The sequence below is a fragment of the Phascolarctos cinereus genome, unplaced genomic scaffold (assembly GCF_003287225.1).
Source record: "Phascolarctos cinereus isolate Bilbo 61053 unplaced genomic scaffold, phaCin_HiC Scaffold_1;HRSCAF=81, whole genome shotgun sequence".
NCBI lineage: Eukaryota > Metazoa > Chordata > Mammalia > Diprotodontia > Phascolarctidae > Phascolarctos > Phascolarctos cinereus.
In genome coordinates, this window is record NW_027555514.1 from 36,356,072 (window position 1) to 36,380,141 (window position 24,070).

Below are 24,070 nucleotides of genomic sequence, written 5' to 3' on the forward strand. Positions count from 1 at the left end.
TCAGGTCACTTAACTCTGTTTACCTCAGTTTCCAAATCTTAAAATGAGCTGGAGAAGGAAACATCAAACCACTCCAGTTTCTTCGCCATGAAAACCCCAAATGGGGTCAGGGAGAGTTGTGATGGGGTGAGCTCAAGCAGAGATCTCCCCCTCCCCTTGCCCCAAAGGGAATCTGGCTCCCATTTGTTTGCAGACCCCAGCTCCTCATCTCCCTTTGGAAGCCTCAGCCTCCACCTTTTGACCTTACTAGCTCCCTCCATTACAGGCCCCATAAAACACTTAAACTTTCAGGTTCCTTATCAGCTCCCCTTATCTCCCTTTGACAACTGCCTTCCCATTCCCCCATTAGCTATTCCCATTGCTTATTCAGACCTCCCCAATTAGAATTCTTACCTAGACCCTTTTCCCAGCCCCCTTTTCTAGCCACCCAAAGTTACTCCAGTGTATAAAAATCCACCCTGGCCCCCATTCAGACACTGAGAATCTCTCATGCCCCCAAAGGCTGAGCTATTCTCATGCCCGCTTATCCTTACGGGCATCACCTGGCCTGTGCGATTTATAACTAATAAACTTTTCCTCTGACTGGAAGAAGACTTGAGTTGAATTCATTCAGGCAGGGCCTGGTAATGCGATCTTGGGGTTCCACCACCCCAAAGTCCTAGGCCTCTTCAGTTGGACACGAGTGAACAGCAATAACTAGTATTTGTATCTAGCTAAATAAATTGATTCAGGACTCCTCTGAAACCTTTGACACTATCAATCATCTCTTTAGGTTTTCAGGACACTACTCTCTCTTCAGTTCTCCTACTTGTCTGATCACTCCCTTTTTAGTTTCCTTTCCTGGATCTTTAAACATCACATCCATTAACTGTGGGTGTCCCACAAGACTGTCCTGGGCTGTCTTCTCTTCTCCCTTTATACTATTTCACTTAGTGTTCTCATCAACTCATCTGGATTAGATTTTCATCTCTATGCTGATGATTTCCAAATCTGCTTAAACAACCCTACTATCTCTCCTGACCTCTAGTCTCATCTCTCTATCTGCCTATTAGACATCTCAGACTGGATGTTCCATACATGTCTTAAACTCATCATGTCAAAACTTGAACTCCTCTTTCCCCCTCATGTTCCTGTTATTGCCAAGGGAGTCACAGTCCTTCTAGTCACACAGTCTAGGAAACCAGGTGTCATTCTTGACTCTTCCCTTTCTCACTAAACATATCTCATCTGTCACCAAGACCTGTTAATTCTACTACCTTTGTGACTTCTGTGTCACATAACCAACAAGATGGAGGAATAGACATTTTTCTGATCCTCATGACCTCTCAGAACTCTCCAAAACAAATTATCCAACAAAGATAATGCAACTTCAGCTTTCTCTGTGCTTTAGAGCATCAGCAGCCCAAAAGATTAGAAATTCCATGCTATCTCCTCCTTATTCAGAACCTTCTTCCTCTGCCAATCATACTGCAGGTAGCAAAGCTGCACTAGACGTCCTGATACATGGGCTTGTGACATTTATAAAGGTTTGAGAGACACAGTTTCTGGGTAATTTAATTATTTTATTAATAAGGCCAGCAGGTTATTAATAAAAGAATGGTCATTTGGCCATCTTTTTTAGACCAAAAACAATCATGGCAGTGGGCTCACAGTTTATATACCAGTAAGGGGTAATGTCACCCCTGGACAGAGAAAATATCTCTATACCAGACCACCCCCAACTATACAAGACCACTCCCAGCCTTGGACAATATAGATAAAAGGATCTGTTTCCACCCAAGTACATACACCATGGGCTTCCGGAACCACCTTAGATTAAATTCCTTGCCAAGGTTGTGTGGGTTCTGACCAAGATAGAGGAGAGTCAGTGAAATCTCATTGTCGGTAATGTCCTTCTGAAGAAAAACTGGATTCTTAAAGTTTAAAATTTAGAAGGAGAGCCTCTGAATCTTTGTGTGTGTGTGTGTGTGTGTGTGTGTGTGTGTGTGTGTGTGTGTGTGTGTGTATAAAGAGCCCAACATCCATCTGGTGCCATTTCTATCCATCCAAAAGTCACTTGGGGCAGAAAGCCAAGCTAATGAACTGTGAATTGCATAGTGTGAGAGGAGGCTTAGATGCTTGAGATTCAACCCCCAGGGAAATCACTGTCAGAGGAAAGGAGTCAGAAAAGGGAGTCAGAAAGTGAACAACAGAGGAAAATAAGGGGGAAAAGACTGAAATTACCCACAATATCAGGAGGAAAAATTTTAAAAGACATTGAGCATAAGCAAATAAAGAACAGGAAAAACACATTAATAGCTGAAGGAAATATCCCCAGATCTCACAAATGAGTTCAGTCACCTGTGGATGAATACTATAAAACAAAGGAATATGATTCAACCTCAGATGAGACAGAGAACCCTCTGGAATTTGAAGAGAACATAGAACCACAGCATGCTTTTGTGAGTGGTTGAAATGAGAATTGTGAGAGCAAAATTTATGGTCTGCAATGAAGAAATAATTGGCAGAGTAGTAAAACTTGAATCTGTGATGGAAAGTCTCACCAACAAAACAAGAGACGACAACTGATTAGGAATTCAGATGCCCAGAAGTGAAGGAGAGAAGTTAAAAAAACAAAGTTCTCCATTCAAGTAAAACTTGGGATGTTAGAGATAACCCTAAGATTCACAGGTCTCCCAGAAGAGCATGACAGTTCAAAAAACCTGAACACCAAAATGCAATAAAGCTTCCCAGAACTTCTGAACATAGAAAATGAAATACCAATTGAAAGAATACATAGATTGCCTCCAGGAAAACAAACAAATTGTAAACTGCAAACTTCTGGATACAAAGTGGTTAATTTTAACAATTCAGTGAGAAACAACAAATCCTTCAAGTGACTGGAAGACCCTTCAAATATTAAAAGACATTTGAATAACACAAGACTATTCTGTACCCACTAGAAAACACAGAAGGGTTTAAATCATGAGTTCCAAAGAGAAATAGAGCTCAGGGTACAGCTCAGGTTTACCTACCCTGCGAATCTAAGCCTAAGCAGAAATGAAAAAAGATGGAAGTCCAATAATAAAAAAGCATTCAAAACATTCTTGGAAGAATTCTATCTAGGAGCAGCTAGGTGGTGTAGCGAAAAGAGCTCTGGCCTTGGCATCAGGAGGACCTGAGTTCAAATGTGGCCTCAGACACTTGACACTTACTACCTATGTGGCCCTGGGAAAGTCACTTAACCCTGATTGCGTCACCGAAAAAAAATTCTACCTAGTATCCCTTGTGTTTGCCCGCTTCTCTCCTTTGGCATTGCCAGCACCCTAGTCCAGGCTCTCTTCGCTTCACACCTATGTGGCAGTAGCCTTCTGGTTGTTTTTCCTGCCTCAAATCTCTCCCCACTCCAATCCATTTTCTGTTTAGCTTCCAGATGAACCCCAAAAGCAGCTGTGACCATGTCACGTCCCTACTCAATAAATGACAGTGGCTCTCTATTGCCTCCAGGATCAGGTACAAAAGTCTCGGACGTTAACCTGGCCATTTCCTACTTTTGCACTTTCTTTATACTCAGTGCCCACAAGCCCTGCTCCTCAGGGGACCCTGGCTTCGTCGCTGTTCCTCACACAGAACATGACAGTTTTCAGATACCCTTGGAGATCATATCCCTCTCTCTTTTATGTCTCATTTGATAGTGTAGAGAATCATTATTGTCGTGCTTCTGTGTATTAGGAAACCTTGTATAAACCAAGCATACCCAAGAGGTAACTCTTTCTTTGAGAAGAATCTTTCTAACTAAACATTGCTCTACTGATTTCTTCATTTTGTCGAATAATATTAATATTTAATAAAATGTGTTAATATTACTAAGCTGACATATATCACTTTCACACTTACAAATTATTTTAAATATATTATCTCACTTGATACAACAACCCTGTGAGGAAAGTATGATTGTTATCTCCATTATCTAGATGAGGAAACTGAGCCTCAGCAATGTAAAGTAGTTTACCTAGGATTATAGAACTAGTAGATATCTGAGGCAGGATCTGAGCCAGTTCTGCCTGGCTGTGTCCTGCACTCTGTTTAGGCCAAATGACAAAGGTAGCAGTTTCTTGTATTTTTTACACATTGTTCAATTAATGTTAACATATGATTTGCTACAGATAATAATTTATGAACTCTCGCCTGTTCTTTTCTTATTTCTATCAAGGACACTTAGGACAGGTACATACAACATTCCATATTCATTCTCTAAAATTATATTTGAATGAATACTAAAATGTGATATTTTTTCTTGCTTTCGGTCTTAGGGGAAAGATACAGTGATCACAACCATCCCATTTGCCAGACCACAGGATTTAGGCCCATCCATTGCTATTGTTACAAAAGTAAACCAGATTCAAGACCATCTGCTGAAGAAGCAAGATATAGAACTCTACATGCATCTGAACAGACTAGAAATCGCTCCACAGATATATGGACTGTAAGTGTGTGTGGCTTTTAAAAGTAATCATTCTATTTTGGATTAATAGTGAAATCCACAGTGGACAAATTTTTCAAAAAGAAGAGAGAGAAATTTTAAGTGTTTGCTTTAGTCCTTGCATAACCTTTGTTTTGTTTGAAAGAACAGTGTCCCCAGGCAAAGGGGCAAGTTGATGGAGTCCTCCACATGTGGGAGTTTATTTACAGATCTAAGAGAAGCTCCCCTGTGATAAGAATAGATACAGTGGTGCTTTTTGGTCTGCTGGCCTCATCCTCTAGGAATACAAATTGTGTTTTTGCCCAAAAATCTAATTTTTAAAGCCACAGAATAAATGTACATACAACCTGCATTCGACAAAAAATCAGTAAAACTTTTTTTAGTATGCTTGGAGAGATTTAAGAATAATGTTTCCATATATTAGATAGGTGAGGAAGTGATAATTACATGCAAAGACTTTTTTTTTTTATTTTGGAAGCAATGAGAGTTAAGTGACTTGCCCAGGGTCACACTAATAGCTTAATTCCACTATTAATGAATTGCAAAATAGTTGCTGCTTTGGTTGGGGTAGCTTCCCCACGTGGAGATGCCTACCCTGATGGAAGTACTGATATCGATTTCCCCCTATCCCTAATGAACAATATGTCTTGTCATTCTGATTCTAAATTTCTCCTATCTGTGCATTTTGGCTCAATCTCCTAATCTTGATGGCGACTCCATTTTCTTCAGTTGGAAATGGGTGTGATATAGCCAGTAATAAAGAACAGGACCCCAAAGCTAGTTTTTGTATAGCCCACGAGCCAGGAATGGTTTTTTTACACTTTAAAATAAATTTTTACTGTATCTGAAAAATGTAAAAACTATTCTTAGCTCAAGCTGGATGGCACCCCACCTCAGCCCCTGATATGCAATATTATTCATTAATGCAGTACACAGGTTGTTTTTTAGCATATCTGTTTAAACCTGTGCCTAAGCTATATACTTTTGTATAAGTAAAAAAATCAGCACTTAAGATGTTGACGCTAGTTCTTTTTGTTGGTAATTAAATTATTATTAAGTGATTATACTATTTGATAATGGACTCAAAATCTGCATTGATTTTCATCATTTGCATAGAGAATAGATGTTCGCTTATAAAAGATAAAAACGCAAATTCATCTGATTGTCATACAAACTGACTTAATGAGGAAAGGACTAGAACACCCTGAATCTGTCAGTTGATAACCCTTTGGTCTTATCCTCAAATATTCAAATGGGTCTGCCATTTATTTGACATGGGGATTGTCTCGACAGCATAGATCATGATCCATCCATGCCTGCCTTTGCTATGTGATTCTTGTTCATGTGCTCCCATAAGCTAACCTAAGAAAATCCATCCAATGTGCTGGAAGCCTTCCTCACTTTCTTTTCATTATGAAGATACCAGTGAATCACACAGGTGGTCTAGTGATTATTCTTTTTTTCACCTAGAGAGAATACATCTTTTTTGCTCAAGCATTTCTTTGGTGACATGATTTATTCTACTTTTCCCTCTTAGCTCCTTATTTACAATGTCTTTTCTCCCTGTCCTGTCTACCATGCCCTTTGGGTGATTTTTAATTTCAATACTTTAGAAACTAAGAATATTGACATTTTAAAAGTCTTTATTTTAAAGAGGCACTTGGGGTCATTCAAAGAAATTTGGCATTTCCCCAACATAGCTAGTCTTCTCTCCCTTTCCTTCCCTTTAATAGCAGATAGATAGAGAGATAGAAAGATAGATAGATAGATCGATCTTGAACAGATTAATGAATGAGCTTTATAGTTTGTACCTCCAGATGTATATCATAATCTTTAAAATAAACATCCTTGTTCCCTTATTTTTTTTTTCCTGTATGGGTAGTTAGGGAAGAGTACTTATGTATGTCATTTAGAAAGTGCTACAGTGTTGTTGGAATTAATATAATTAGCATAATGTCATACAAAAACAGGAGCACCAGGAGCAGTGTGGAAAAGACACTGTGTTCAAACTACCTCTGATGTTTATTACTTGTGTGAGCTTGGGTAAATCATTTTATTTTCTTGGCTCTCAATTTCCTTGTTGTTAAAATGAAGGTGGTCAGACTAAGTCTCTTCCACGGTCCCTTTCAGCTCTAGTTCTGTGATCCTGTGCTGGATGGGAAATCACTCTTCGTCTTGGACTCTGCTAGATTTCCACCACGTCACCAACCTTTCCAAGCACGTGTCCCTTTTTACATCTTGCTTCATATTAATAGTCACAGCCATCAAAAATGATTGTATCTGTTATTATATGTGTGTATGTATGTACATACACATGGTTGTGCCGTAATAAATTCAAGAAGAGTTTGAAATACATATGAGACACACCTTTGTAGAGGAGAGTTTTTAAAGTGGCCTGTTGTGTTACCAAATCAAGTAATTTTCTTACAGCCTAAAAACAGTTAAGCACGATAAGATCTTGTGTGCTTTACATCTTTCAATCAATTGTGTGGTAAATTGTCCACTGTGGAATTTTGCTTAGAAAAACCTGCTTGTTCCTTTGTGATGCAGCATACTCTCAATGCATGTATAGATTATTCTCACAAAGATTTTCTGAAGTTGGAGAGGTAGACACATAGGTAAGTAGTTTTTTATCTTCTTTTGGTTGCTTTTCTTATATTTCCATCTCTTTAGTTTTTTCCCCTCCTTCAGATAGCTTAAAGATTTCTCAGCTCCCTCAAAATTATATCAATAGCATAAGAGGTTAGCTGCTTTGCCCATTTTTATTCTTTATTGCTGTTTCCTCCACCTCTGTGATAGAATTCACCATCCAGGACTGATGTTGGGGACCAGATATGATGATGGTTCCTTTGTCCTTGATGCTGAAAAGATCGTTATGAAAAACCTACAGATATTTTCCATATTTCGTTTGTTTATTGTAGTCTCAGTTTTGTCCTTAAATACCCTGAGGATAATTTTGCTTAGTTGGTTCTCTCACCATGATTTCTTTAAATTATTTTTCCCAACACTGCTTCCTGCTGTCTTATGAGGCGATGCTGCTTATAATATTCCACCATTCTTTTCTATGAGTTTCTGCAAATGAGTTTACAATCTAAATCTCTGTTACCCTTGGCTGCCATAACTTTCTGCTTGGCAAGTAAGTTAAATATTTTCTAACTAAAGAAGTTTTTAGGCAATTTTTGGTCTCTTCATTTTGACAATTAATTTGTATCAGTTAAATTTCTATGTGGCATTGTCATAAGCAGTGTCAGCAGACTTTCCCCTTTCTATGTCTTTTTTTTCCATATCGAACCTGGTAAATAGATTAAGTATCCAGGTTAAGGCACTTTTTAGGTTCTTTTGGTCTGCTTGTTATAGAAATTGTAACCAGCATTATACTTCCCTCCATTCATTTCCCATTTTAAAATAGCTCAAATTGGAATTGTTTTCACTGCATGCCATATCTCAGTGATCTGAATATACAGACTCCCAAATCAGCAAGAAGTCATTTCTTTCTTTTCAGATGTGATCAGTTTGATTTGTTATGCTTTTTATTTCATTTATAGTAGAAATAAGATTGATATGATTCAGTTTCTCCAGTAGTATGTCTATACTATTGATGGACAGAATTGTAGAAATGAGTAGGTTAATGGTGACATTCCAAAACTTGTAATACTTAGCATCTTCTAACCACATTTTACTCCATTTTGACACTGTTATTGCAGAAACAGGAGGCTTTGCACAACTGACGGCCATTTCATATTTTAACTTGTTTCATGGGCTGTGTAGACCAAAGATTTAATCACCAAGGGACCGAATTCCTGATGCTGCACTTCACTATACTTAGGTGGGCTGCTCCTTGGAATGCAGACATAGTCAGATGTGTATTCAGTGGATTAAGCTATCATCAGTTATTACCACCCAGTAACTACTTCACTACGTATCACATGTATTCACAGTATTGGCAAAGGCCTCAGGGAGTTACATAGTTTATTCCATTACTTTTTATACCCAGTTGCCTTTGGATTAGCCAGCCTAGGTTTTATCCTTAAAATTGAAGGATAATATCTGGGGAGAAAAATACACAGCCTTTCTCAGAAGGGCGTTCTCTTTTCTATTAGAACAATTATGAGATACATTTTATCAATAAAATGTAACCCACTATTGACTGATAAGGGAATTTTTCTTTCAGTATATTTTTATGACTTAATTTTGAAAAACTATGTATTTTTAACATCTTTGTTTAGCATTTTTCCTTTTGTGATGATTTTTTAAAAAACATCTTTAACTTTAACAGTGCTTTGTTTTTTTACCTAGTTACATGTCAAGAAAATTTTTAGCATTCATTTTTACAAGATTTTGAGTTCCAAATTTTTCTCTCCCTTCCTCCCCTTACCTCTTCTGAAAATGGTAGGCAGTTTGATATAGTTTATACATGTGCTGTCATGTAAAAATACTTCCATATTAGTCACATTTCTGAAAGAAGAAACAATTCTAAAGGGGAAAAAAAACACAAGAAAAAAAAAAATAAAATAAGCTTCTCTCTTCCTTCAGAATCCACCAGTTCTTTATCTGGACATGGATAGCTTGTATTTTTACAAATTTTACTCACTTCTCTATATATTTGAGAAATGAGGCCTTTGTCAGAGATGCTTGCTATAAAGATTGTTTCTTGGCTTTCTGCTTTCTTCCTAATCTTGATTGCATTGTTTTTGTTCGTACAAAAGCTTTTTAATTTAATATAAACAAAATTATCTATTTTACATTTTGTAATGCTCTCTGTCTCTTGTTTGGTCATGAATTCTTCCCCTCCTCATAGATCTGGCAGGTAGACTATTTCTTGCTCTTCAAATTTGCTCGTGTTGTCACCCTTTATGTCTAAATCATGTACCCATTTTGACCTTATCTTGGTATTTGGTGTGTGATGTTGGTCTATGCCTAGTTTGTGTCCTATTGTTTTCCCAGCAGATTTTTGTCAAATAGTGAGTTCTTATCCCAAAAGCTTGGGTGTTTGGGTTTATCAAACACTAGGTTACTATGGTCATTAGCTACTGTATCTTGTATATCTAATCTTTTCCACTGATCCACCACTCTATTTCTTAGCCAGTACCAGATAGTTTTGATAATTACTGCTTTATAATATAGTTTGAGATCTGTTATTGGTGTCCCATTTCCTTTGTATTTTTTTTAAATTAATTCCCTTGATATTCTTGACCTTTTGTTTTTGCAGGTAAATTTTTTTTTTCCTGACTCTACAAAATAAAATTTTGGTAGTTTGATCAGTGTGGCACTGAATAAATAAATTAGATTAGGCAGAATTGTCATTTTTATTATATTAGCTCAGCCTACCCATGAGCAATTGATATTTTTCCAGTTGTTTAGATCTGACTTTATTTGTGTGAAAAGTGTTTTGTAATTGAGTTCATGTAGTTCCTGGGTTTATCTCGGCAGGTAGACTCCTAAATATTTTATATTGTCTGCAGTTATTTTAAATGCAATTTCTCTATCTCTTGCTGTTGAACTTTCTTGGTAAAAAAAAAATAGAAATGCTGATGATTTGTGGGTTTATTTTGTATTCTGCAGCTTTTCTAAAATTGTTATTAATTTCAAGTAGTTTCTTAGTTGATTCTCTAGGATTTTCTAAGCATAATATATCTTTTTTTAAGAACAATTTATTATTTATTTTTACTTTTCAACATTCACTTCCATAAGATTTTGAGTTTTAAATTTTCTCCGCCTCACTCTCCTCCCCCCTCCCCAAGACGGCATGCAGTCTGATATAGGCTCTACTCATACATTCATATTAAGCATATTTTCACATTAGCCATCATGTAAAGCAGAACTAGAACCAATGGAAGGAACCACAAGAAAGAAGAATCAAAACAAAACAACAAAAGAAAAGGAGAGCAAATAGTATGCTTCAATCTGCATTCAGACTCCATAGTTCTTTCTCTAGATGTGGATAGCTTTTTCCATCGTGAGTCTTTTGGAATTGTCTTGTATCCTTGCATTGCTGAGAAGAGCTAAGTCTATCAATGCAATGTTCTTTTGGTTCTGCTCACTTCACTCAGCATCAGTTCATATAAGTCTTTCGAGGTTTTTCTGCAGTCCGCCTGCTCATCATTTCTTATAGCACAATATTATTCCATTCCATTCATGTACCACAACTTATTCAGCCATTCCCCAATTGATGAGCGTCCCTCAATTTCCAGTTCTTTGCCACAACAAAAAGATCTGCTATAAATATTTTTGTACAAGTGGGTCCTTTTCCCATTTTTAATGATATCTTTGGGATACAGACTTAGAAGTGATAGATAGTACTTACTGCTGGTTTTAGATAAATATTGCTTGTCATTTTAAGGTTAAGCTCCATTTATTCCTATGTTCTCTATTGTTTTTAATAGGAATGGGTGCTGTAGTTTGTCAGAGGCTTTTTCTGCATCTATTGAGACGGTCATATGATTTCTGCTAGTTTTGTTATTGATATGGTCAATTATACTGATAGTTTTCCTAATATTGAACCAGCCCTGCATTCCTGGTATAAATCCCACCTGGTCATAGTATATCATCCTTGTGATATATTGTTGTAATCTCTTTGCTATTATTTTATTTAAAATTTTTGCATCAATATTCTTTAGGGAAATTAGTCTATAATTTCCTTTCTCTGTTTTGGCTCCTCCTGGTTTAGGTATCAGCACCATATTTATGTCATTAAGGGAATTTGTTAGGACTCCTTCTTCACCTGTTTTTCCAAATACTGTATATAGTATTGGCATTAATTGTTCTTTAAATGTTTGGTCGAATTAACTTTTGAATTCCATCCGGTCCTGTGGGTTTTTTCTTAGGAAATTCATTGATGGCTTGTTCAATTTCTTCTTCTAAGATAGGGTTGTTTAAGTAAATTATTTTTTCTTCTGTTAATCTGGGTAATTTATATTTTTGTAGATATTTATCCATTTCATTTAGAGTGTCAAGTTTATTAGCATATAATTGGGCAAAATAGCTCCTAACAATTGTCTTAATTTCTTCTACATTGGTGGTGAATTCACCCCTTTCATTTTTTTCTTTCTTTACTTTTTTAAAATCAAATTAACCAGTAGTTTACCTATTTTATTGGGTTCTTTTCTTAAAATTACCTTCTAGTTTTATTTATTAGTTCGATGGTTTTCTTACTTTTAATCTTATTAGTCTGTCCTTTGATTTTCAAGATTTCCACTTTGGTATTTAATTGGGCATTTTTAATTTGTTCTCTTTCTAGTGTTTTTTTTGTTGTTGTTGTTGCATGCCCAATTCATTGATCTGCTTTTTCTCTTTTTTATTGATATAAGAGATTAGAGATATAAATTTCCCCCTAAGTACTGTTTTGGCTGCATCCCATAAATTTTGGTAGATTTGTCTCTTTGTTGTCATTTTTTTAATGAAATTATTGATTGTTTCTATGATTTGTTCTTTAAGCCACTATTTTTAAGGATTGCATTATTTAATTTCCAATCAATTTTTATCTCTCTGCTATCCATTAATGAATGTATTACATTATGATCTGAAAAGGAAGTGTTTACTATTTCTGCTTTTCTGTATTTGGTTGTGAGCTTTTTATGTCTTAATACACAGTCAGTTTTTGTGTAGGTGCCATGTATTGCTGAGAAAAAGATATATTCCTTTATATTCCCATTCAACTTTCTCCTGAGATATATCTAACTTTTCAAGAATTTTATTTACCACTTTAATGTCTTTCTTATTCATTTTTTGGTTAGATTTATCTAGTTCTGAGAAGAAAAAATTAAGGTCGTTGACTAGGTATACCAAAATTTACAGAGGAAAATAATTCCCTAAAAAATAGAATTGGCCAAATGGAAAAGGAAGTACAAAACTAACTGAAGAAAGTAGTTACTTAAAAATTAGAATTGAGCTAGAGGAAACTAATGACTTTATGAGACATCAAGCTAAGATAGAACAAAATATTACAAAAACAAAATCAAAAAAGTTTTAAAAAAACAGAAGAAAATATGAACTTTCTCATTGGAAAAACAACTGACCTATTTTGAGTCTTCGGGCATCTCAAAGTAACACAGTTGTGTGTTAGAATCCCGCATTTTTGAGGAAAGGGTTTCAATATCTTGTTATTTCCCATGTCTTACAACTTAATGCAGAAGTCAACCATTTCTGTTACTCCAGAGTATGTCTTTGTTGAAAATGAAACATTACTTTAGAAGTTTCATAAAAAATGAATACTTGAAGATCCATCAGCATAGCCATATGGCCTGAGTAAATTATCAACAAGTGGACCCATTTCAATGTTAGGAATTGTATGTTAGCAGAAACCAGATGGGAAGAGAGACTGTGCTTGTCCTATGCCATCCTTGCTGGGGAGGATCAAAATGTATAGTCCTCATGTCAACTGAAGTGTGCTATTATGTGTATGTACAACAGAGGTTTAGAAGGGTTTTTGATTCTTCAAACATAACAAGGATTTTTTTTTTATATTAAAGCCAAAATAGTCTTACAAAAGCTAGGGGAATAGCTATAGAGCTGTAAATGTCCCAATAGTAAATGAACTAACAATAGCACCTCATCAATCCAAGCAGTTTCTGTAGATGAGGGAGTAAATGCATGTTCACATTCAGAAAAGGAGGTGGTCAGATCCTAACTGGCGGCAGCTCTCACGTGTAAATAAGTGCTATTAGGGTTAAGTTCTCTTTTTACTTCATCTCGGGGGTTTTACATGGGGAAAGTTGTTTTAAGTTTCTTAAAATCTCTTTTCTGATACAATACCTTCAGATTTTGAGAGAGATTTAGAAAATTATTAACTTAAAAGAAAAAATTGTTTTTTTCAAACTTTTGAAAACCAAAACATTCAGACGTTCTTGGTAACAAGAGCTATATCTCTAGTTGTAGGCTGCTAATGAAGTAATTCAGCTTAAAATAATTATATTGATAAGTAATTCCAATTATCGACACTGGTCGTTGTGCACAAAGGGATGTTGTTTTTTAAAAACCAGTCTGTTTATCTTTAAAATTAGGAATAAATGCTGCTAAGCTTGCTTAAAGTTGTCAGTAAACCTTCCTTTCCATCCTTCTTATGCATTCCTCCTCTTCTTGCACTCCATGATCTGGCCAGACTGTCCTTTTGTTCTCCCCTTGCTTACATACAGTGCTATGTCTCTCCTCTCCACACCTTTGCATGAGCTCTCCTCCCTCCTTATCTTCTCTGCTTTGTGGAATCCTGACTTCCCTTCAAAGTTCAATTCAAGTACTGCTTCATACATGAGTACCACCCCCCTAAATTTCATTATTGGTCTCTCCCTATGCAATTTAAATTCCTTAAAGCCAGAGACTGTCTAATTTTTGTCAGTATGTCCCTCATGCCTAGCATACTGCCAGCATATACCAGGTGATTAATAAATACTTACTGATTGAAATTCAGGGTCCAGTATCCTGCTTAGTCATCCTGTCATTTTATGTGTTGGATTTATTATCGTTTAGTTAACTTCAGTTATTTTTTTCTTAGGAAATGTTAAGTCACATTTTTTAACATTAACAAAGTATTTGTTATCTAATATCCAGTTTCTTAAAAGCATTGTTGTAAAAGAATGTATAGTAAATGTATATGTATATTCAATATGATTCATAAACCTTTTAAATATGATGAACATTGGATGTGATACAACTGCTTCAGTAATTTTTTTTGGAAGCAATCAGCATTAAGTGCCCTGCCGAGGGTCACACAGCTAGTTAGTTTCTGAGGACAAATTTGAACTCAGGTCCTCCAAACTCTAGAGCCCATGCCATCCACAGCATTAACTAGCTCCTTCAATAATTCTTATAATAAAGGTTTTGTTAGATCATATCGCAGACTGTTTACATCTTGAATTATCCTTCTTTCTTTGATGTACCTGACATTATTTTTTTAGTTGTTTGCCACCCTAAGTTGTGACACCTGTCTATACCAGACAGTTTCTAAAGTAAAGCATTTGACTGTCAGCTAATTGGTGCAGTAGATGGATCACTGAGACTAGAGACTTGAAGATCTGAGTTCAAATCAAGTCTCAGACACTAAAGGGGCCAATCATTTAATCTCTATTTGATTCAGTTTCCTCATCTGTAAAATAGGAATAATAATAACATCTCCCAGGGTTGTTGTGAGGATCAAATAAGATAATAGTTGTTAAGTGTTTAGCATAGAGCCTGGCACATAGTAAGAGCTATATAAATGTTTATTATTATTATTATATTCTGGAAGCTAAAAGAGTATTGTTTTCAATTTTCTAAAAGTAATTTGAGCACATTGTATTTTTTAGCACTTCAGTTTTCATAAGGAGCTAATGTGGACCTATGGAGTCACTTTATTAGTTCTTAACTGTAACAGGCATCAACAAAGCCCAAGGTCTTGCTACCATGCCATCATAACATTAACCGTATTATTGCTTGAAAATGGTTCTTAAGCATGATAGTTTAAGATGCACAAGCTTGATGTTTAGATCTCCCAATTTTTATGTGCTTTTAACATCTCAAAATAGTGGTGATATATTGCTACCCTTACACAGTATTAAGCCTTTATATTTTAAATGATATTTTTTCTCTTTGGTATTATAAATAGAATACATAATAAGCATCTGTGGGATATGCAATTAATGTCACTTTTGAGGAAAGACCTTCATAACGCACTTGGGCTTTGGCACTCTTAAATTATGAGCTCTTTACAACACTCACGGGAAAAATGCCATATCCCCCAGATGCTTATTATGGATCTTCCATGTCCCTTAATTCCTGTTTTCTGGATTAGCAGTTGTTGTGTTGTTGTGGTTTATGGTAATTTAACTGGGGTGGCTCTTTGTTATTAATGAATAAACTTTTAAGTTTAAGCACTTCATTTTAAAATGTTTCTATCCCCATTTATCAGCCACTTCTAGTAAGTTTCTACTAAGTTGGCATTATGTATGAATCAACTGAGTCCATTATTGTCATTTCGTGCTTATGCATGGGGTCAAAAAAGTAACTCATATTCATCCCAATATATAATATAATAATCAGTCTCAAAAACAATCTCACTCCATTTACACAAATAGTGCTCTGCCATGGGTAACACCAATAAATGGCAATTTTCAAGTAAAAATCTAGTAATAACATCTTCCTTTTACAAAGTCCCAAAAGTCTGTGTGACTTTTTATTCCAGAAGGTATGGCATTCACATGCAGGTACAGGACCAGAGTTCAGCTAGACCAGATGGGAAGTTGGTCTAGTTGAAGGATAGGGGTCAAGTTGAGGGAGATAAGCTGAGGCATGATAGAACAGCCAGTTATCATTGGATCACGTGGGGGAAAGAAGCGATGGGATCATGGAAGAGGGATCAGGAGGCAAGTTTGAAAACGAGGGTCATGGGCCCAGGGGGTCTTGGACTTAGTCAAACTAAACAGCAGAGCAACAAGAGATCAATAACTAGCCTAGGAGTCAGAAAAGTGAAGGGTGGTCCCTAATGCTAAGGTAACCCTTCACGGTGCCCGGGGCAGAGCTGTTCTTAAACTATGGGTAGCACTAAAGAGACGGTGATTAAGTGATGTGAACAGCTGCTCTCAGAAAGCCTGGTGGAGTGGAGATGGAGGGATTCTTGGGGAAAGGTGATTATGTCATCTGAGCACCCTTAATAGTCAAACAAGAAAATGCAGTGCCGAAGTCACACTTCTCACCTAAATTGGAAGGAAACAGGTTTCAGAACATTCAGACAATATGTCTTTGAAGAGGTAAGCACACCTTGAATGATGGGAGACTCCAAAATATGAAGTCTGTACAATACTGTCACAGATATCCACCCTTCCTCCAATTAAAGAACAAGGAAGATGAACTACTGAAATCAATGCAACAGCACACGGACCTCTCGGATCAACTCTCGTTCCTTTTTTGTTTTTTATTGACTCTTTCTTTTACATTACAAACATTTCCACATTACCTTCACTCTGTGAGAACTCTCCTGTAACAAAGGAAAACAATTAAATCCAACCAACGATATAGTGACCTCCTCTGAACGTGCATACAGCATTCCACATCTGCAGCAGGCCCTCCCCACAAACTCTCCAGAAAATCATTTTCTCCCCTTCACCCCCTATCCCACTGAAAAATAAAATAAATTATTGTAAGACATGCACATAGTTAAACAAGACATATTGCCCCGTTGGCTGTATGCATAGGTATGTATGTCTCATTCTATACCCTGAGTCCATTCCCTCTCTGTCAGGAGGTGTGGATAGTATGTTTCGTCATTGTTTCTCACAGGGTCATTGTGAGACCAATATGTACCAATCCTAGTACAATCCCCTTACAAAGTTGTCTTTCTTTATAGGTTGTTGTGATTATATGAATTGTTTTCCTGGTTCTGCTCATTTCATTCTTCATCACTTTCTCAGTCTTCACAATTGCTCATTTTTATAACATTGATGTTATAGTATAAATTGTCCTGGCTCTGCTCACTTCATTTTGCATATAAATCTATGTTTCTTTGAGGGCAGTGAGGTGGCACAGTGGATAGAGTGCCAGGCCTGGACTCAGGAATTTTAAATCCGAGTTTAAATCTAGCTTCAGACATGTACTAACCAGTCTCTTCACCATGTTCACCTCAGTTTCCTCATCTGTAAAATGAGCTGGAGAAGGAAAAGGGAAAGCACTCCAGTATCTGTACCAAGAAAACCCCAAATGGGGTCACAAAGAGTAAAACATGACTGAAAACAACTCAACAGCAAATGTTTCTTTGAAGTCATCTGTCTCCTCATTTCTTACACCACAATAGTATTCTGTCACATTCACATACCACAGTTTATTCAGTCACTTCTAAATTGGTGGGCATCCCTTTAGTTCCCAATTTTGCCAGTACAGAAGTGCTGCTACAAATATGTTTGTACATGTGATACTTTTTCCTATTTCTTTGATTGCACTGGGGCATAGACCTAGCAGTGGTATAGCTAGGTCAAAGGACATGTACTGATTAGTAACTTTTTGTGTGTAATTCCAAATTGCTTTCCAGAATGGTTGCATTCATTCACCTATCCTCCCACGATGCATTGATGTGCATGTTCTCCCAAAGCCTCTCCAACATTTGTCTTTTTCCATTTTTTGTCATCTTTGCCAGTCTGATAGGCATGAGGCAGAAGCTCAAACTGCTTTTACGTTTCTCTGATTAGTAGTGATGTGGAGTTTTTTTCACATGGCCATAGGTAATCTGGGCTTCTTTCCCTAAGAACGTGTGTTCGAATCTTTAGTAAATAAAAAGTCCCTCTGCACTCCTCTATCTTCCCTAAACACAGGCCTCCACCGTATCTTTTCTGCCAGAATAGGGCAACTTTACACGTAATCAAAGATGCTTTTTGTTGCTGTTTAAGTAGCATCGCAGGAGAGGAAAATTTTGATGCTTGCAGTGAAGGAAAAGTTTCGGGTCAAAAGCCTAACTTAGTGTGATCCCTGAAGAAAGGGAGGATCTGGACTAAAAAGAAAGACCTAATTCCTACAGTAAGGGAGACTTAGAACTCAGCTCCTGAGTTTTCAGCAGCTGAAATGATAACCAAGACGCAAACCCAGAAGAGAAAGATAACTGCCTAGTATGTGAAAGGGGGATACTAATAGCACCTCTTTCACGGACATTTACGCAGCATGGTCTAAAATGTCAGGCTCATCAGTTTGTACTTTTCTGCCATTTCTTTTCTCTTGAAAATCATGACATGTGCCCATCTCCTCTCCACACTTCTCACATCCTCTCTGTTCTCTGCAGCTGAGGTAGCTAAGGGTCACAGTGGATAGAGCCCGGGGTCAAGAAGATCTAAGTTCAAATGCGGCCTCAGACACTTTCCAGTGTATGACTGTGGACAAGTAATTTAGCCTCTGTTAGCCTCAGTTTCTTAATCTGTAAAATAAGGGTGATAATGACACCTACTTCCCAGGATGGTTGTGACTGAAATATCTTGTGAAGCATTTTACTGTATAAATGCTCCAGTTATTGTTACTGTCTAAACTTTAAAAAGAAGAAGCTTTCCCATAAGAACAATTAGAATTCTTTGAAGAAATAATGAAAGAGTTTAAAAAGCAATATTGGGAAAGAAAGGAGAACTATAGAGGAAAGAACTGGAAAAAAGGATCAGTAGGTTTACAGAAGAGGTAGAAAACTACCCTAATAACAAACTCCCAGAACAAATAGAAATTCATGATTCCAAGAGAAAACTAAAAATTGCTTTTAGTGTTTTATTCTAAATTTTAAAATATTTTGTTAATAATAGCAAGTGTTTGTATAGAACCTGCTGCATGCCAGGCACTGTGCCACGTGCTTCACAGATATTATCCCATTTGATCCTCGCAATACCTCTGGAAGGTAGGTGCTGTTATTATCCCCATTATATGATGGAGCAAACTGAGGCAGACCGAGGTTCTGTGACTTACCGAGGATCACACCTGTGAAGTAGCTAAGGAGGGATTTCACCCAGGGCTTTCTAACTCCAGGTCTAGCACTCTGCCCGCTGCGCCACCTATTAAAACAAAGCTAAAAATTTGAGGAAATAGAAGAAAAGGCGAAATATATCAAAAACATCTGACCTGGAAATCAGATCAAGGAGAAGTAACTTGAGAATCATAAGACTATATGAAATTGAAGACTAATAAAAGAACCTGGTGGTTATATTTCAAGAAATCATTAAAGAAAATTGCTGAACTCTTGATTCTAACAGGATGGGTTTAAAAGACAGGAAGGAGGCCACATAACCAGTCTAACTAGGAGTGACTGCAAAGGACTGGCACCAGTCCAAAGGAGTGGTATCAGGAAGGCTAACGCTCAAAGTGGGGTAATTTAGGCTCATAACGTACTAAGGATAACCCAACAAAAAGAACAGGATAGCCAGCCCACTCCCTGGGCCACGGCAATGAAATGTGAATAGCCAACACAGAGAACATGGAATTCCTTAACTCTGGTTTTGCTTCTGTTTTCTTTAAGGGCTCATTGAAAATTAAAGGCTAAGTGAAGAGATTATCAAAGACCAGTGAGTTGCTTTAAGTAAGTTTGGCCCGTGAGAATGCACCTTAGGGCACTAAAAGAATTTGAAGAGTCTGGTCACAGAACCATTGCTAACCATGTTTGAGGAGGTATAACAACGACAGTAACAATAATAGCAATAATATAAAAGTTTACAAAGCACTTCACAAATATTATCTCATTTGATCCTCACAGTTCTGGAGGTAGATGTTATTATTGTCTCCATTTTACAGTTAGGGAAACTGAGGCTAAAAGAGGTTCAGTGACTTGCTCAGGCTTATACAGTTGGTATGTGTCTGAGGCTGGATTTGAGCTGCAGTCTTCCTGACTCTGGACCCTATCCCTGTACCCCCTGGCTATTTCTGCTGTAGAGAATGGGTACAATGCAAGAAGCATGGAGAGAGAGGCATATGTACTGCTTTTCCAGAGAAGAGAAAAGGTAGAGCCCCCAAATGACAGACTGCTGAGCTTAATACTGACCCCTAGCAAAACTCTAGCATCTATTTCAGAAGTTATTATTTGTGAGCTCTTAGAAAAGAAAGAAATGATCTTCATGAGCCCCCATTTTAACAGAACAAGTAATACCAAATCCAACTCACTTTTTAATGCTGCATGTCATACCTGACTCGTAATTTCTGAGGAATACCACCAGAGCAGTGTGCCTTGATTTCAGTGGTATCTTTAACAAAGTCTTACTCTGTGTGGACACAGATAGGATAGTATAATTCTAAATATTATTAGCTGGTTGTTCAAAATAATACTCAGAGACTTTTGATGAATAAAGAATGCCTGGTCCAGGAAAGGTTTTTTTTTCAGGCTCTGTCTTTGGCCCTGTTATCAGGATATGTTTATCAATAACATGCATGAAAACATGGAATCATGGCATTGTAAAGCTGAAATGGATTTTGAGATACACTCTTATCAGATTTCCAGATAGTACCAAAAAAATGCCAGACTTAAGTAATAGAACCAGGATTCAGAGGAAAAAAATTAAAAGAGATGTATTCTGTATTGTTTGAGGATGGGAGAAAAAAAATGAGACTGGGAGACAGATTTCAATTTAATACATGGAAGAACCTTCAAGCAAATAGAGCTATCGAATACTTACAAACCACAAACTTGTTGCCATTCCCATGAAAATCTACTGTTGGCTGCACGTATATTCCTTGTTCTTATAATAAAATCTCCTAAAATGGATAATGACCAGACACGGAGGAACAAAAAGTCTCAGCCAGCTTTTAAAACAAGTAATGACTTACTCTTTTGTGTGCAATTGGCTTATTAACTAAAGTATGCAAGGTGATTCCTAAGATAGTATTGAAAATGCCACAGACGAAAAGGACTTCAAAGCATAAACTTTTTTTTTTTAAATATGTTTAACACAGCCCGGGCTCTTTGATGCCCCAGAATGTGTGAAAGCCTAATAACATTTCTGTTATACAGTTAAACTTTTCTTTATACAACTTTGCCTAAAAAGGATTGTATGTAATGGTGATTAATAAATCCTTATTGAATTTAACTAACCACACAGAAAGTAAGTGCCATTATTTTCACTTATTTCTTTTAAATGATTAAAATGATCCTGAAATATCTGTAGTATAAGCAGAAATCATTTACCATCAGGCTTTCTCTTTATCCTTCCAACTAAAATTTTCTTGTACATCCACATAAGATACAAGACCAATTGGTATGAAATGTTTGTTTTGCTATTGAAGGGACGACGACATTTGCCATTATCAAGGCATGCAAGAATGTTTATTAAGCAAAGGTAATAGTATCAACAAGGGAACCACTACAAGAGTCTGACCCAGTCGACGACATTATTTTGCCCAATTTTAGGGGCTGCATTTAAGGGGGATATCGATATACTAGAATTCATCTAGAACTAGAATGTCGAGGAATCTGGAAGCCATAGAACATATGATGAAAAGGAATAATGTTTTTTCTTTACTAGCCTAGGAAAATGAAGTCTTGTGAGGACATGAAAGCCAGCTTCATATGTGTAAAGAGAAAATGTGATTCATTAGCTACCGTGACTGAGCGAACAAAAGCTTTGGGAAGGAGTTGTGTGGTGTATGGAGTGGGTACCCTTCACCCAGTTGTTTGGATCACTCAGCTGTGTAGTATTAGCTACCCTGTGCCCAGAGTGACACAGCTAGCAAGTATCTGAGGCTAGATTGGATCAGGGGTCTTCCTCACTCCAGATCTAGGGCTTTGACCACTGTGGTACTACCTAGCTGCCTCTGTAATACTTTAAGAACTCTTGGGTTCTTAATCCTTTGACTGGTTGCTACTTTGATCAGTCTGTGATATTACTTTTGAGGGTACTCTATTCCGTGGTGCAGTTGGCAACCTATTCATGCCCTCTTATTCTGTATAGCTCTTCTCCATACTGGAAGAAAGGCTCAGCAGACTTCTCCAAGTTTTCTTGTTATTATGTATATACCAGTGGAGTCTCAGGATGTCTACAGTTATACATCCGGATGACATCCTTCACTCCATTTCTCTTGCATATTTCTTAGGTGATAATATGCTGTAGCCTACTCACAACCACCCTGGGTCTCTCTGTTACCATTCACGTGACCTAAAACTTCAGTTCTTTAGACTTATTGATTCCATGACAGCCTCATTTGAAGCAGTTTCAGTAACTGAGTCTTTGAACTCTACACTCTGCCTCCTTCATATTGGCATACATCTTAAGCAAGCATGTGTTTTCATATTTAATAGATCATGGGATAGTTATCCTGGACTCCTCACTCTCTCTTACCCGCCGTATCCAATTTGCTCCCAAGGCCTGTCAGTTTCACCTTCATAACATCTCTCAAATATACCCCCTTCTCTAACACTGCCACCCCTCTAGTGCAGCGCCTCATTGCCTCACACCTGTACCATTGCAGTAGCTACTGGCAGTTCTGCCTGCCTTGAGTCTGTCCCCACTTCAGTCTGTCTTTCATTGATCCACCAAAGTGATTTTCCTAAAGTTCAGATCCAATTGAGTTACCCCTTTCTCCCCACCTCTATTCACTAGCTCCCTCCTACGTTTCCAGTCTTCTTATACCTTACTCCCTGCCACATACTCTTCAGTCTAGTGACGCTGGCCGTCTGATCATTCCATGATCAGAACACTCCATCTCTTGGCTCTAGGCATTTTCTCTGATTGTCCCCCATGCCTGGATTGCTCTTCCTCCTTCGCTTTGCCTACTGACCTCCCTAGTTTTCTTTAAGTCCCTATTAAAATCCCTTCTTTTACTGGAAGCCTTCCTTATCCCCTCTTAATTCTAGTGCCTTTCCTTTCTTAATGCCTATTCATCCTCTGTATAACTTGCTTTGTAAATATGTTTGCATGTTGTCTCCCCCATTAGATTGTAAGCTCCTTGGGGACAGGGACTATCTTTTTGCCTGGCATGTGGTAGATGCTTACTATATATGTGTAATGATTGATAATAATCAGAGGGTTGGTACGGAATTTTCTGTCGCGGCAAGATATTCTGGATGTATTTGTAGTGGAGGAGAGCCTGTAGAGTGACATTTTGTTGTATCAAATAACAGACTTTTGTATAGCCAACAAACAGTAAGTATAGTAGAATCTTCTGTTTTCTAGACCTTTAACGAACTCAGTGACTAGAGATATGACTTGCTTTTTGTTTTTGAAAGCCTTCCTATTTTCTTCAAGGAGGTCCTTTGCATATGTAGATTGTTCTCATAAAAATGTCAGTGTTTTGGTACAAAAAGCAGGCACCAATGAGTAGATATTAGTTATTCTTTTGGTTGACTTTTTTCCCCATAACAGTAGAATCCGAACATCTTTTAGAACTTTTGCTATCCCCCTCTCTCTTTCAGACCCCTTAAAAACTGATACCTGAAAATTAAGGTGCTTCCTGCACAGACCTCTTCTGCATGTGCTTGATTCCGTCCCCTGCTTCTTTCTTGCTTTCTTAAGTGCTGCTTCTGTTGCCTCATGTAGCATATCTGAGACTACAATGTTGGAGTCCCTTACCATTGATCTGTTTTAAGATTTCTTATAAAATCTCACAAAAATCATTACAGATCTTTTTCTTTTTTCTTTTTCCTCTGTCTGTTGCCTTCTTTTCAGAATCATCTCTTTATGCTTTTAGGAGACCAGACTGTGTTTAGTTGGATCTCTTCTTGGCCAAACTTCTTTAAAAAAAAAAAAAAACAAACCCTATTCCTTTCCTTCACTACTCTTGCTATTTTATGAGATACATATTGCTTCTAATCTTCCACCATCCAGTTTTGTAAGATCTTACAGATGACTACATTTTAAACCAACGTTACCATTGGCTACTATATCTGTGCTTAGCAAGAAGAATGATTGTTTGCTGGCTAAGGTGATCAGTAGGCCTTTTTGGTCTCTCTGTTGTGACCAGTGATTCCTAGTGGTTAAGCTTCCTTAAGAAATGGCAAAGTTTATGTCAGCACATGTTCTTTTGCCCCATTTTTTGGCATTGACAACTTCTTTAAAGAGTTCACATCAGAGATACCTTATTTGAACATTTCTGTTTCATTTTTTAATTTTAACATTGATTTTGACCTTTGCTCTATTAAGTCAGTGATCTGACCATTTACACAGAGCTACTTAGAAATGACTCTCCCTGTTTACTTTCCCC

General features: G+C 37.2%; 1 protein-coding gene across 1 annotated transcript in view; it reads left to right on the forward strand.

Moving 5' to 3' along the window:
* The window catches only part of TBC1D5 (TBC1 domain family member 5), a 613,691-nt gene that overhangs the window by 405,152 nt on the left and 184,469 nt on the right, over positions 1–24,070 (forward strand). The window contains 1 exon segment of the mRNA XM_078151425.1: positions 4,293–4,465. Coding sequence (XP_078007551.1) covers positions 4,293–4,465 — 173 coding nt within the window.